Below are 16106 nucleotides of genomic sequence, written 5' to 3'. Positions count from 1 at the left end.
TATTTTTGAAACAAAAACAAAATTCATGACATGCTGTCCTTGTAGAATGGGGGTTAGTTTATTCCAATATAACTTATCAAAATTTGTCTTATTTTACTAGAAAGAACTAAGAAGCATAATATATTGCTAGTATTTTTCTGGAAGCTTTCATATTTAATTTCTCTATGGTTTTGTAATTTAATCATTGTTAAAAGACGATCACGAATGACTGTATTTATAACGAATCAAGAATTTTTTTACGAAAAGCTTCTGAAAGGGTCATCAAAATTGCCTAATATGCTAAAAAATCCAGACCCAGTTCGGACGCCGGTGTTGAAATGCAACCCATGTGAAAGCTATTATAGATAAGTGCATAATAATGGTTGTAGCGATGCCTGTACCTAGTAATGAGAGACCCATCCCCCTTAGTGGTCAAATTTTGAAAAAAAAAGTTTTTAGATATATTTTCAGTGACAACTAATGCATGGGTATTACTAGTTTAAGAATAACAATTTTCATTACTGGTCGTCGTAACTGTTATTTTTAGTTATGAGAAGGACACTTGGAATTTCAAAAGAGAACCTGAAACCAACTCTCCCAAAATCAAATGAAGATAGAACATACTCCGTAAAAATTGTCAAAATAGGAGATCAAAACCCCTAACTTAAGTAACCAGTCCAAAAGTGATAATGAAAGGTTCTAATTGAAATATAATCGTATCGAAATTTTGAAGAAGAAAAAAATATATACGACTGCCACAATTGTAATGGGACATGTATGAACTTTATTTGTTCACATAACTCCTTTGTAAACTATATTACAAGTTTTTGACAACAGGGAATCACGTCTAAAGGTCGTAAGCGCACAACTAAAATTATCATCAACTATTTACCACGCATGGTGTTACATATTTCAAGTGTCGATATAAAAAAAATCCTTGATTTCACGACTTGTCCACTAACTATCTGGAAGTATTAAGTTACTATATTTTTAGTGCCTTTGAGGTTTCTTGAGAAAGTTGAAAGGTAAAAATTTACAATTGCTATTCTTGATAAGGAGACATGTTAAGAAAACAATTCTCCTTCAAATATGTATAATGATCCTAGTTAACATGTTATCCAAGGGGAGAACCTTTATCCTCTTTTTTCCTTCTTTTTCTAACTTAAAAGAAAAAAAATTCAATTTTTGCCATGTTCTCAGCGCAATGCTTAAATCTTTTGAAATTGTAGCTATAAGTTTCTTTTTATAGATTATATTGAATCCCGTTATTAAGGTCCGTTTTTTAAACAAGATTAAATAATACACTTCCAAGAAATTGAATAGCATCTCAGAACCCATATACTAACAGAATATATACCCCCACCCCCCCTAGTGTACAAACTTATATCCAAAATCTTATTCTGAAGCTAAATATAATCAAATTAACTTTACCTCAACCCCTAAATATATCAAAATCAGGGTATATATTTTCACAAAATGGGGATACAATTCATCTGTGATTCAAATGAATGTCTGAAGTGTATTTTAAAATATTGTTTAAAAAAAACGGAACTTAATAACGAGATTCGACGCCTTCTATAAAACAAGCTTATAGCAACAGTTTCAAAAGATTTACGCATTGCGCTGACAGCATGCAAATGCAGAAATTTATTTTCTTTTAAATTTGAAAAAGATGGAAAAAAGGGGAAAGACTTGAGGATAAAGGTTCTCCCCTTGGATAATATGTTAACTAGGATCATTATACATATTTGAAAGTAAGAATTGTTTTCTTAATATGTCTCCTTATCAAGAGTAGCAATTGTAAATTTTAACCAATTGAAAAAGGAAAACATTCAATGTGCTGGAGGTTTTATAAGAGAATGAGACACCAGCCCATGCCTTACACCTATTTTTAGAAACTAAATTGAAAAAACTAATTATGGCCAACCCATGGAGGATTTTGCAATCCTAAACAAACCAATGTATCTTCTTAAACTGGGTTATTGCCAAAATGTTGCAGTTATCTGTGCATATTTGATATTCATCCTGTGAGCCCTGTCCAAGCTCAATTTTTTTAGAAACATGCATTTTCAAAAACTCAATCTATAGCAGAGTGTATTCCCAGTTCATTCTTCAAACCAATAAAGATACATTGTCGTTTTCTTTCTGGCTGGTATGAAGATTGCCGGTTCATAAGAACACAATCCAGAAAGATGCTGACTTCAGCTTCGTGTATTTTTTCCCTAGTTGTCCCGAGAGAGACGAATCTGATAACGCTTGGATGGAAGATTATTTGCGGTAATGGCGCAAAAGAAAAAGCGAAGAAAGGAAAACTGGCAAGTCACTTCTCTTCCTACTCTTACAAAGCAGCTTTGTCGGACTTGTGTTGCTTCGTCAATAATAGGGGTCATGTTGATTTACTACTTGATAGAAGCACTCGAACTAAGCTTTTGCACCAAGCAAAAGAGGGAGACAAACAGAAAATTTTTGAAAATCCTTTTGGACGTTGTAAGGACCCTAGCGAAACAGGGTGATGTCTTTAGAAAAACAAAACCGCAACTTTTTTCAAATTGATCAGCTCTTAGCGTGATTTGTGCCTACTCTTGAAGCTTGGTTACATTCTTCACGATACATAGCATACACAGTTGCTTATTTACACAAAAATTTCCCAGAACAAGTTCATAGGCTTGCTTTCAGCAGAAGTCAGAGTGAGACGAAGTCTTGGGGTCACAATTTTATTCTGTGATTGTGGATACAACGCCCGATGCTTCAAGGTATAGTAAACTTGTGATCGTAATCAGCTCGGAAGCAACGCCTAGAGAGAGACGATTAGGTTTTAGCTAGACTAATGAAAAAACTGGGCAGGGTATGTGATAAAATATAATAGGAACATTGCCATTGCAATGTATGAACTAGCTTTCTAGTCTTGTGACCAAGCAAGTGCAACGTCTTCGGCTGCAACGTCCCAGCCGAAGTATCTGAACTTATCAATCGATATGTGTCTTATATCCTTTGCTAGGACAACAGACTGAACACCGTTACGGAACATAGTTGCCATTCATCTCTTTGGATAGCCGATCTTTGAAGAAAGGTTTGTGTTCTTCCTTTTTTCTACAAAGCATCTTACCGCTCTTAAAGAGAAACTACTCGATTGAAAATAGCCTTAATACCCAAAACTTAGGATGGAGTTGGTGGACTGCAAGGGCTGAAGCGAAGCAAGAAGCAGTTTTTCTGTTTGGAGCAGCAGTTTAAGCCCTTGAGGAAACAAAATAGATAAAGATTGCTAATTTGATAACGAAAGTGCATGCTAGCAGGCCTCTAAAAAGGATCATCAGCTTCGACTTTTTTGCCTGCCTCATGTTCATGAAAAAGGGCGTGTAGATGGTCGGGATTGTAAAATAAGACTTGAAGAGGTGATACGCAATCAAGACGCTTTGACCTACGAAGAAATTTTTCGAAAGAATATCTGAGGAGGAAAACGAACAATTTATTTGAGAGTACAGCACGATGAATGTCGGTCCAGAGAAAACTCAAGTTTGTTGAGAATCGGCTGAAAATTAACATGGTTACCTCTTAACTAGATTTTCTTGTGGCGTGGGTGAGTGAAAAAGACCTTATTAACGCAAATTGACTTTAAAAAGATTGTCCAGCGAAGGTGAACTTTGTAGTGGAGCCGAATATAGATTTAGGTGTGCTTGGTTGTGAATTGGTGCAATAGGCATTTTTTTTTTTTTTTTTTGTCTCCCAAGTGTAAATAATAAAGGATTGACGTCTATGAATTTTGACGTGTCGTTTACTGTCAGAAGTCATTTAATTGGGAGATATTACCCCCCCCCCCTGACTTTTGTTTCTCAGAGCAACCCATGGATGGGAAAAGTGAAAGTGTCACTTTTGAAAATGCATAGGGTAAGCATTATAATCTGTAATTTGACTCACTTAGTCAGTTTTTATTTGTGTTTGAGATCCACTGTCCTTACCGAAAGTAATTATGTCAAATTCCATCTTTGTCTCTTTTATGGCTAGCCATCGTAAACATATTTCGCTAAAAACAGCCTGAATGTTATAGCTGTATCAGACACGGAGTTTTTTTTAGATCTGATCGTACACTGGATGTAGAAAATCTCACATCACCTGATTAAATTTTTATATCTATCAACGCAATATTATCTTCCTTGGAATGTTACATTTTCTCGAGGTAGGAAGAAACGTCCGCACTTCCGGAATTGACGCTCCTCTGTGAAGGTGCAATCAATCTAGCATTAACTAAAGGGGAAATTTTGTATGATTTGAGGAAGTCTATCTATTTTGGAGAGTTTTATGTGATATTGTTAGCATATTTTATTATATTTAGACTAGCAATGGTTGATGCTTTCCAATTTCTATCCAAACCCAAAAAATTGACTATTCGTTCTTCTTGTACGTTCATCTTGCTTCTTGCCGAGTTACAAATTACTTTTGTATAACATAATTAACATGAAATTCGAAGATAGACAATAAAATTCTGATTCGTGTGTTCTGGGGTTAGAACACCCTAATGGGATAATCTAAAAAAGCTTCTTTGAAATATTTCCATGGCGATCCTTGTAATTTGGCTCAGTTACCGAATGAAAGCGTTTTGCAATTTAGCTGTTAAAGGAATACTTCCTTAAATTACTTATTTCCTGAATGTGAAAATTACATATAAAAAATGATTTTTGAAGTCCAACTTTTTTATTTGCATACTGTGGACGTTTGTCCAGGGTTTCCCTGAACAGGACCTAGGCTATCAGAGAATCGATTTATTGCCTGTTTCTTGTTTTCTTTTATGTTTTTGTCGCTTATGCTAAAAACATATCTGTGCCATTTATTCTACCCAAGAAGAAAGGAAGAACTTTGGATTGTATTGTAGATTCAGTAGGATATGTTCAGAAATTAGCCTTTCTGAAGGGGGAAACTGCTTTATGAAACATTTTAATGGAGCTGTCACTAACATCTAAACTGATTGGATTGCAACTGCATAAGAATGACAGTCCTAGGTTCCAGGAAGAGCTATCTTTATCTCGCAAAAACTCAGGCAGACTTCGTCCTTCTTGTGAGTCATATTTCTTTAGAGCTTTCTTCAGCAGATATTGTAAACTTTTCTCATTTCAAAGGATGTGCCTGAATAAAATATAGTGGCTTCAGGCAAGCTTAAGAAGCCTGTGCATATGTGAAGGAATGCTACAAGAATGGATCTTGGCCTAGGCTACAGCCCAGAGTAGGGCCTAGAAAAGTCCCCCCACTCATGATCCTATATAGGTTAAAATTTTAGTTTAAAGGCTTCCTTCTATCTTGAAAAGTAGTTGAGTCAAGTGAATAAAACCCTCTGGAATATATCCAGAGTCAAACTGTACCCTGGAAAGGTATTGCCAAGCTACTGTGGCTATCTTGTTCCTTTTCTTGGGTTAAGACAGAGCTGGGTAAAGTTCTACCAAATCATATTATTGAGTTAAAAATAAAGTGAATACACCATTTGATGCCTTTTTTATGCTGATAACAAATATAATAAGCATTTCTATTGGAAATGAATTTCAGCCCCCCCCCTCCTATAGCCTTTAGGCTATACCAAACCCTGATTTGGCATATATATAGGGGGGGGGGGGCTGAAATTAATTTCCGATAGAAATGCTTATTATATTCGTAATCAGCATAAAAAAAGGCATTGAATAGTGTATTCACTTTAGTCCTAACTCAATAATATGATTTGGTAGAACTTTACCCAGAGCTGTTCCTAGGGTTGGTGGTATCCACAGAAAAATTAGTTACATCACCCCCTCCTATCTCAAATATAAGCATAAAAATTCTATTAAATATTAAAAATTGGGTTAAAATTCACAATTTCCTAGCTGCAGCCCCCCCCTAAGCTACAGCACTCAAGGCAACTATCCCAGCTGCCCCCTCCCTCCAGCCCCAGGAAAAAATTGCATTTCTGACAGGTCTATAACTGTTTGAATACTGACAAAAGTCTTGCCTTGATTTTGAATTTTCAGTCTTTTTTTCATTGGTGTTGGTTTTTAAAACACAATTCCTGATATTTTAGTAGGGTATAATTTTAGCCATGGGTGTAGACAGCATATTGTCTAGGGGAGGGGGCAGTCAATAGTGTGATGGAGGGGGAGATGAAGTTATGTCAGCATGGGCATACATAGCTTCTTGCCTAGGGGAGGGGGCAGCTGCCCCCTACCCGTTATTTATATATTTCTATAATTGCCTTATATATAAATGTAAAGGCAATATGGCCTATGGAGTTATTAGCCTGAATAAAGGCATTTGTGAGGTCAAAACTATCACATGGATCAAAATATTGATTCTGCTTCTGCAAGTATAGTGAAGGTCTAGGAGAGGGCAGCTGCCCCCCCTCCCTATGCCCATGATTTTCGCCATATCAAGGGGTTGCTCCTAAACTTGAAAAATCAGTCAAAGATCCTTAAAGCCTTATAAATTGAGATTAAGCCAAAGATATTAGGTTCAAAATGCTTTTCTTGTGACTCAGTTCAAAACAGAAGATCTGTTTTGCAAGGTTTCACTTACCAAGTTTTACTTGGTTGCCTTACTAAGAGATCATTAAGGCTCTGTATCAATTCTTGGGAGTTTTAATCACTTAAATCAACCACTTTCCTTGGTCAATAAAAGCCCTTAAAATAGAATTATACCCCTGGTGGTTTTGATAAATTTTTGGGTTGTTTTTCATTATGAGATGTGTCATTTAAATAGTAGCAAAAGATGTATTTGATACAGGGACAAGGTGAATGCCCTTCTTAATGTTATCTTCTCAGTTTGTCATGTATCTCTGTGAGTAATTGAGTGCATAGTTTACCAAAATTTCATTCAAGTTAAGAAGTGTATATTAATGGAAAGAAATAAATGAATAATAATAATAATAATAATTAATAAAAAGCATCCTGCATATTATAAAAAAAGAATTTCATTGTTTAGGGTTTTATTTGTTTTTTAGTATTCTTCAAGCTATATCTTTTGGGGCTAGGGGGTTGAACTTGTAATTAAATTGGGTACTTGTGTTTTATAGCCACCACACTCAGGTTCTGTTGAGAAGTGAAGTTTGGCTAATGCTAATGAAATAAAACAAAATATGATGAATTGGGTTAGGTTAGGTCTAACCTAGGTTAGATTAGAGTCTAATTGCCTCTTCTTCAGTCCTTGGCAAATCCCAAATTGTCATTTTAACATCCAAGGTCAGACACTATTTCCTATCAACACAGATTGCAAACTGAATGAATTTCACCCCATAGTCTGAAAAACTGGTAATCTGTTTTTAGCATTGATTAAACTTCACTTCTCAACATAACTTGAGTGTGGTGGCTATAAAACACAAGTAACTTAAGTTGATTATTATATTTTGAAATAGCATACACTATGCCCATTGGGCAGGAATATACCTAATTGAAATAATATAAAAAAATTTCTATTCTATGGAATGTAAAAATGATATCCAACCATACTTAAGTTTTACATAGATTACCCAACTAGTTAGCTAATTGAGAAGTCCTTTTAAGCAAACAAGGCATTAGTCAACTAGAGATATAATTAAAATTTAAAAGAGAAATAATTTTAGCCCACTAACCAGATATAATGAAGCATGAGAGCCAACTTAGTGTCTCTACCTAGGTGGATAATACTTTATCTCTTCTGATATATATTTAACTAGGCAAATAATTAAATTCTCCATGAAAACTTGTGATAATATCTAACCAGCCAGATAATTTTTTCTCTTAGGAATAGCATGAACATCTAATAAGGTGAGATAACTCTTTGTCCTAGCTCTTCTCATATATATCAAACTAGGCATATAAGTAAATTATTTAAACAATTTGGTGATGATATCCAACTTGCCAGAGAATTATTTCTCTTAGGCATATGATCAACATCTAACTAGATGGATAATACTTTATTTTAACCCTTCTGATATTGTGTATATCTAACTTTGCAAACAATAAATTCCAAAAACCAAATGGTGATAATATCCAACTACCAAGAGAATTAGTTGTCTTAGCAACTATTTTACAATATCTAACTAGCTGGCTAGAAACTTTATTTAGGCAACTTATCAAGAATAGTCTATTACAATAGCATATTGTCATCTGATTATATTGAGAGTTTACTTTTCTGCCTAGTTGAATATATATCAGAAAGGCTAAGATAAAGCATTATCCACCCAAATTTATATATATTAGAAGGACTAACATAAAGCATTATCTACCTAGTTGGATGTTCAGTCTACACCTAAGAGAAATAATTATGTAGCTTGTTGAATCCTAGTTGGATAATAAAAACAGATTAGGACAAAGTATTATCCACTTAGATAGATTGTCATGCAATGCCTAAGTGAAATAATTATTTGGCTAGTTGGATATTACAACTAATCTGCTTAGAGAATTTACTTATTTGCCTAATTGGATATATAGCAGAGGGGCTAAAATAAAGTAATATTCCTAGTTAGATGTTCATGTATTGCCTAAGAGAATGAATTATGTAGCTAATTGGATACTATCTCTACTTTGCAAAGATAATTTACTTATCTGCCTAGTTGGATAATATGAGAAAGTCTATGGCAAAGTATTATCCCCCTAGTTAGATGTTCATGCTTGCACCTAAGGGAAATAATTATCTAGCTAGTTGGATATTACCACCAAATTATTTAGAGAATTTACTTATCTGCCTAGTTGGATAATATAAGAAAAGCTAGGACAAAGTATTATCTACCTAGTTAAATGTTCATGCTACATGTAAGGCAAATAAATGAAATATGCAATTATGAAATAATGGGCGACTCGGATATTATTTTAAATCCAATATTGAATTTTATTTCTCGATTAATGATTGATGGTATCAAAGTAGAAACAATAATTGCTAAGTCGACAAGCTTTTTCAGTCATGAAACCATTCTAAAGGCAAAGGAGGTCTTACATCAGGTGCTAGAAATTGGAACATGTTTAATTAGATGCCAAAAAGACAATGAATATGTCCTTGACATTTGTAAGTGGTTATCTACGGCATCGAAAGAAAAACGTAAGATCCCGAAATTCGTGATTTACTCACCGTGTGAAATTCCAACAATTGGTGATGCAATCGTTGCAACATTAACCTGTTGCATGAATGAACTTTCCCGTAAAATTGACAGTTTGTCTGAGCTAAATAAGCAACATTTCGCAGTACAGCAACTTCTGCCTGGCCCTCTTCCACTCAGTCGTCTTGCACCAAGGACCAATCCAATCCTCCTACCTATGCTGTTGTGTTAAAAAATTGCCCGTCCAATCTTTCATCTCTATTAAGGAAAGATTTTATTGATAAAATATGTCCTGAAGCTGCAAATGATATTTCAGAGGTGAGATGTTCTTCATCATAATGGAAAATTGTAATAAAAATTAAACCCGCTGCCTCCTCAATTGCTGACCAGATGAAAAAGTTCCAACCTGGCCTTTTAGCCTCTGTTAAATCTCCCGCCTTCATCGGTGTAATAAAAGGCGTACCGACAGAATAAATGAAAAAGATCTAGAGAAAATTATTCCAAAGTGTGTCAAAGCTTTGCAGTGTGGTAAGTCACGCGTCTACAAGATTTATTTTGAACAACGGAGTGATCTTGATTCTTTTCTGAAAAATTCTGTGAAGGTGGGTTATGAAAAGTTAACTGTCCAGAATTTCATATTCATACCTAGACAGTGTTTCAGATGCCATCAGCAAGGACATTTTGCTGCTGATTGTAAGAACGCAGAACTGTGCTCTTGCTGTGGTTCCTTGGAGCACTCTTCCACCAGGGATAATCCATGTGTTCGGAACATGTTCTGCATTACATGTAAAGCGTTTAATCACACCTGTTACAGAATAAAATGCCCTGGCAACGCTCAAACTGATAAACGGGCAGTTAAGTAGATAAATGGATATTCGTTTTCTCTCTTGGAACATTAATGGTAGTCTTATAAAAAAAAACCTATTCTTGAAAATATACTTCATAATCATGATATTCTTTGTTTGCAGGAACATTTCCTGACCAACCACAGCCTTAGTTTACTTGACATTAGTGCCACTTTCAAAAATTTCTCGGTTCCAGCTAAACGTAGTGCTTCTAAAGGCAGAGCTTCCGGTGGTATTGCTACTTATGTAGCATCAAATCTTAATTCTAGTGTTTTCTTTTCTTGTGATAGTTTTTTAGCTGTTTGAGTAGTTGAGTGCATAATAATAAATGTGTATTTACCCACAGATTACAAAGATGAAGATTTGGAGAGAGATTTTGCTTTAGCAGTTAGTAAACTTAGCTCTTGTCTTTGTGATGTCCTTAAACTGAAAGTTGAAAGGTTTTCTTCAGCTTCTATCCGTGCTTCTTTACTATTACAAATATTTGGTGATGATTTTAAAGTTCAACAGAAATCTGCTCAGTTTCTTTACTTTCATTCTTCATCTTGAACATCTAACCTTGACCATGTCGTTTCGTTTAACCTTGATATACCTTGTGTTGAGGTAGTTTCCAAATTTCAAGTTTCAGACCATCTTCCTATTGCTTCTAGTTTCAAACGAGAAGCTTCTCAGATTCCAGTGTTACAGGCTTATACTGTTCGCTGGCACAAGTGGTATATTTCTCGCAATTGGAATAAAATTGACACATCTCAGTACATTGAAATTTCAGATAGTATCCTAAACAAGATCCGGGTTCCATTTCATCTTCTGCAGAAGTCTTCTAATAAAGAAATTAATGAGGTTAGATTAACTTTTGATATATACTCCACAGAAATCTGCCATGCACTTTTGTGTGCTGAAAAAAGGGCAGTTCCTCTTAAAAAAAATACGTGTTGGTACCCAAGTTCCCGGGTGGTTAGGAAATCTAGCGCTGTCTGAAGCTTGTGACCGTGCTAAATTTTGGCACAAATTATGGAGAGATCGCCTATGTCCCCGTCAAGGAATAGTCAATGAACTGAGAAGAATGTCAAAAAAACATTTTGCTAAGGAACTTTCCCTTCATCGATGTAAAATGCAGACATTTTATTCGGAGAAGGTCAGGAATTTACCTGATCTACTGTCGAAGCTCTTACCTCATGATATCTCCTCCACTTTGCCAGACCCAAATGACATTCCTTTGTCCGAGTGGATAACCCATTTTTCAAATGAATTTTCTGAGCCTGATCCTGTTTTAGAGTCACAATTTTGTGATGAGCTCTGCAAATTCATTGATGAATCTCCTGATCTTGATTTTGTTGTTACTTGTGACGCTGTTATAAAAGCCATTTCCCAACTTAAAAAGAAAGCGTCTTGTGGGATAGATAAGGTGAGCACTCTACACATCATTAATGGAAGTTATCTATTGGTGCAAAACCTCAGCCTTCTCATGCAAATGATATTTGTTACAGGTATTGTTCCATCCTTGTTCTGCATTGGTGATCTGTCTCCGATTCCCAAAAAAGGGAAATCTGAGCTGCAATGTTCCTCTTTCCGTCCCATCATTGTATCTACTACGACATGCAAACTTTTTGAGCTTCTTTTTCTTGATGAGTTAAGACAGAAATGTTACGTTCCCCCACATCAGTTCGGTTTTCAGGCTAATCTTGGCTGTTCTCATGCTTTTACAGCAGTTTTTACTGCCCTCGCCGACGCTGAATCTTCGGGAGAAAGTATGATCCTTGCCGGACATGATGTTAGACGTGCGTTCGATTCCTTAATTCATTTGTCCATGCTTCTTCATATGGCAAGGTGAGGCGTAAACCCATCAGTTGTCCGTGTTCTCAGGGATTTATATAGGAATCTAAAAGTGCGTTTAATAATTCCATCCCGTTTTTCCCTGCAGTTGGGTCTTCATCCTTCCCTATATAATTGCATTAATTCTCGTGTGAGGCCAAACTCTTTGATTCCCTCGAATATGCTTGTGAATCTTCAGTACCCCATCCTCGTTAAGAAAGGGACTAGACAGGGAGCTATCACTTCCCCAACCCTGTTCAATAATAGTGTCCTGGAAGCACAGGCAAAGTGTCTTCCTTCATGCATTCTTGGGAGAATTGATATGTCTCTTATTTGTTATGCTGATGACATCCTGAATCTCAGCCGTACAATCCAGCACATTGAGCAGAATTTCAAAATCCTCAAAGATGAATATTCAAAAATCGGTCTGTCTTTTAATCCTGAGAAATCCAAAGTAATCCTTTTCAATTGGCAAAATCCCTCTACTTCTCTTATAAATACGGACGGTTCTCTTGTTAAACCCTCAGACCATATTACATACCTAGGCCTCCCAATTGGCACATCTATAGGCCACACACGTCGTTTGCTGATTTCTCACATTGAGCGTAAAATTAGCATTTCTTACACTGTAATTGTAAAAAGCAAACTACGTTTCAACCGTTATATTCTAGCATCCATTTACAACGCAACAGCCCTTCCTCATCTGCTTTACATTGCTCCTTTTTGGAGATCCTTTACAGTTACAGATAAAAAGCACCTACACTCAATCTTCTTCAGATTTGCTAAATATCTTCTACATTTGCCCCCCTTGGACAAGAAACCGTAAAATTATTCATTTGTATAAGCTATCTGACCCTAATATTAGCATTAATAAATCTGTATCCCATTTTCAAAATAGTTTAATCATCCATGGTCAACAATTTGTTCACAATATTTTTTTATATTAATGTAATGCATATAGTCACTGTTTGTATTAATGTAATGAAGAGTTTTCTTTTGTCATGTGTTTGAATTTTCAATGTGTGTTTGTGTCCTTCTTTTTCTTCTTTTTTTTCTTTTTTGTTTTCTTTAGTGATTACTCTGTCTACTGTACCTTTTGTACCTTTTTTTGATGGGCAATAAATGAATAATAATAATAATAATAAATATCTGGCTAGTTGTATACTATTATCAAATTGCTTTGAGAATTTACTTATCTGTCTAGATAGATATATATAAGAAAGTCTAAGATATGCTATTATCTGCCTTGTTAGATATTCAGGCTGTGAACTAAGTTCAATCCTTATTAAACTAGTAGATATTTAGTATGCAACTTAGACAATCAAATATTCAGCTAGAAAGGTATGTGAATAAGATTCTTGGAAATAGTATTATCTATCTAGCTGGATATTTTATTTTGATACTAAGTATAGTTGGAAATTATTTTTACATTCTACAGAATACAATATTTTTCTTTTCAGAATATCTATTGGGCACTTTCCCATATTGGGTACTCTGTATTTTTACCAAGCCCTTGGATATAGGTCTCTACAAGAGTAAAAAAAACAACAAAAAAAACAGTAAATTAATGTCAAGCACATGAAGTAGTGTGCTCACCATGTCCCTACCTCATTTATGGTTTTTTGTATATATTTATTGAGATGGCTCTAGTTTTAAATGGAATTATGGATAAAATAATATTTTTAAGAATATGGATAGGAAGAGAGGAAAAACGATTCTTTTTTTCTGTTTTTACTGATTTTTGTTAGAATTGTTTCCTGTCAAAACATGTAAAATTGATTGATGAAAACTGGGATTGTTGTAAAGTTGGAATCTCATTCTTGTAGTGCTTTTTTACTGTGTTTTTTTTATGTATCCCAGGGCTAGATCTGGGACTAAGAGGGTGCATTGCCAGAACCACAAATATACCATTTTGAAAGAGCATAAATTGAGAAATGGTACTATTTTTTATTTTATTAATGTCCCCCTCTGTGGAGCTCCTTAATCAGAATGATGGCCCAATTAATCTGAGTAAAAACAAATATTATATTTTCACAATTCCTTACTACAATACTTTGGAATAATTAAGACTAGGGGATATTTCTCTGTTGTTTTGTATCTTGTGATATGTCATGTATTCCCTATTATTGGATTGTTCTTGGATTTTTTCATCCAGTGAAAACAGCAAGCCAAGATATTTCAAAGCACCATTCCGGATTAGGGGCTGCTGAGAAGGAAACGTCTTAACAAAATGAAAGTGGTATCAATAAATTCTATTTTTTATGTTATTTTTGAAAATCATATTTGTATTTCTAAAAATATTGCCATATGATATACACAAAACTAAAAGAAAACAATGAAATTCTTATTTTATAATATGTAACTTTTTTATCAAATTATCATGTCTTCTTCCATTGTTTTCCACATGTTAAATAATATATCTTTTTCTTGATCAATTCTATTGCAATCACTCATGTCCTTTGTTTTTCATGAGGTCAAGAATGCAGGTACCCATTTAAAAAAAAAAAAGATATAAAACGCATCACTAGATGGTCAACAAAGAGATATATTAATTAGGGCTATATCTAGGACCATCAGGGAGGAAGGAATGCATTGTCAGAAAATTGAAAATGATATTTCAAAAGAGCTGAAAATATAAAATCTAATAACAGCATCCTTTGTTTTCTTTCTTTTCTTTGCTGTTTGATTTGCATATGCAATTGTAAAATTCTGGTGTTTGCTGTTTGAAATTGTAAAAGATTTTTCAGTAGTTGGAGTTGTAATCCCAATCTTTCACATTTGCAAGTAGTTCCAAAAGCAAGTTGTCACAGTTATAAACTGTTGCAGTAGTCAACTGCAACTGAACTTCAACTGATTTATTTCAGTAGTAGTAGCAGTGGTAGTAATAGTTGTGGCCCTGAAAGTTTCAACTGAATACCCTCATTCATTCTTGAGATAATAATGCAACATCCTTCTGACTGCCAGCAATTGCATTGTGCCTTTGATTTAGTTTTATAACAGCATAATATTTCCCTGAAAGTTCTACTTCACACACTGTAAAATTTTTTTACAGTGGGTGTTTGATTTTGGTCAATACTGCCCTGACTATTCCCTGAAAGTTTTACCTTAATACCATTAGTATTAGCAATAAGAGTAGTTGCAGTAGAAGTAGTAGAGTTTGCATAGGTCGTTTTCTGCTACTTGTTCAACATCCCTTCAACATACCCTTACAGTTTCAACTTAATACTTAAAGCAATTTTAAGATATTGCTGATATACCATTTTGATAACCTGCATGCATATGATTTGTTTTGACCTAGTCAAACAATCCCTAAAGCCTCAATTGCATTAGCCTTAGTAACAGTAGTGTTGGTAGCAGTTATAGTAGTGCTACTGCTGCAAGCATTAGTATGCACATTGTGTCTTTTTATTGGTCCAACATGCCCCTTAAAATGCCCTGGAAGTTTCAAATTTATGTTCTAAGCTGTTACTGAAATATAGGCAATAGTCTGTCAAAAAAGAATGCCCTTTTTCATAACAGCTATATTGTTATGCCCTGCATTGGCATAGTATAGGCTATTTCAATTTAGTTCAACACCCCCTCAACACTTCCTGAAAGTTTCACCTTAGTACCCTTAGCTTAAGTAGTAGTAATAGCAGTCCCAGTTATTGTAGTAATAGTAGTAGTAGGCACATAATGCCTTTTGGTTAGTCCAATATCCCCCTTAACATGCCCTGAAAGTTTCTACTTTCTGGGACCTTACTGACACACTCTTTTGATAACCTGTGTGTAAAAAGTGTGTTTTGATTTAGTTCAACATCCCCCTAAAAATTTTCTGAAAGTTCAATTTTACAATTCTCAGCCTCAGTAATAGTAATAGTCATAGTAGCAGTAGCAACCAGGGCTTTGGAGTTGGTTATGAGTTATAACTGACTCCAACTCTAGGTTTTTTCAATATATTGATTCCAACTCTCACTCCATTCAGGCAAACAACTACTAAAATTTTGGCTCCAACTCTGCAACTACAACTCCAGATGCCTGTTTCAAAGCTTCATTTAACTAGATTTTATAAGCTACAAACAATTCCGACGCCAACTCTGATTCCACACATTGTAGTTCAACATCACCCTTAGCCTCAGTAGCATGTACATTGTGCCTTTTGCCTAGCTCCCTCTCTCCCTCAATGTACCCTGAAAGCTTCAACTTAATGCTCTAAGCTGATCCAAAGATATTGCTTATATGCCCTTTTAGTAACCTGCATGCTCAGTTTTTTTTTTTAGTTCACCCCCCCCCCTGAATATTCCCTGAAAGTTTCAACTTAATGCTGTTAGCCTCAGTGTTAGCAATAATCACTGTAATAGTATGCACATAGTCACTTTTGTTTTGGTCAGCATCCCCCTTAAAATACTCTGAAAATGTTATCTTAATGCTCTTAAGCCATTCCAGAGATATTGCTGATACACCCTCTT

At 35.0% G+C, this 16106-nt stretch overlaps 1 protein-coding gene across 2 annotated transcripts in view; it reads left to right on the top strand.

The window, feature by feature from the left end:
- The first annotated feature begins 4869 nt into the window (after positions 1-4869).
- Positions 4870-16106, top strand: part of LOC148956959 (uncharacterized) — an 86386-nt gene continuing 75149 nt past the window's right edge. For both annotated transcript variants that reach the window (XM_089097003.1, XM_089097012.1), the window contains exon 1: positions 4870-5029. In XM_089097003.1, the coding sequence (XP_088953129.1) occupies positions 4912-5029 (118 nt within the window). In that variant the 5' untranslated portion in view covers positions 4870-4911. The remainder of the gene's footprint in view (positions 5030-16106) is intronic.

Source organism: Artemia sp. Qi Xiang Cuo, chromosome 1 (assembly GCF_049724085.1).
Source record: "Artemia sp. Qi Xiang Cuo chromosome 1, ASM4972408v1, whole genome shotgun sequence".
NCBI lineage: Eukaryota > Metazoa > Arthropoda > Branchiopoda > Anostraca > Artemiidae > Artemia > Artemia sp. Qi Xiang Cuo.
Note: the sequence above shows the minus strand (reverse complement) of the source record. Positions and strands in the feature narration are given on the sequence as shown.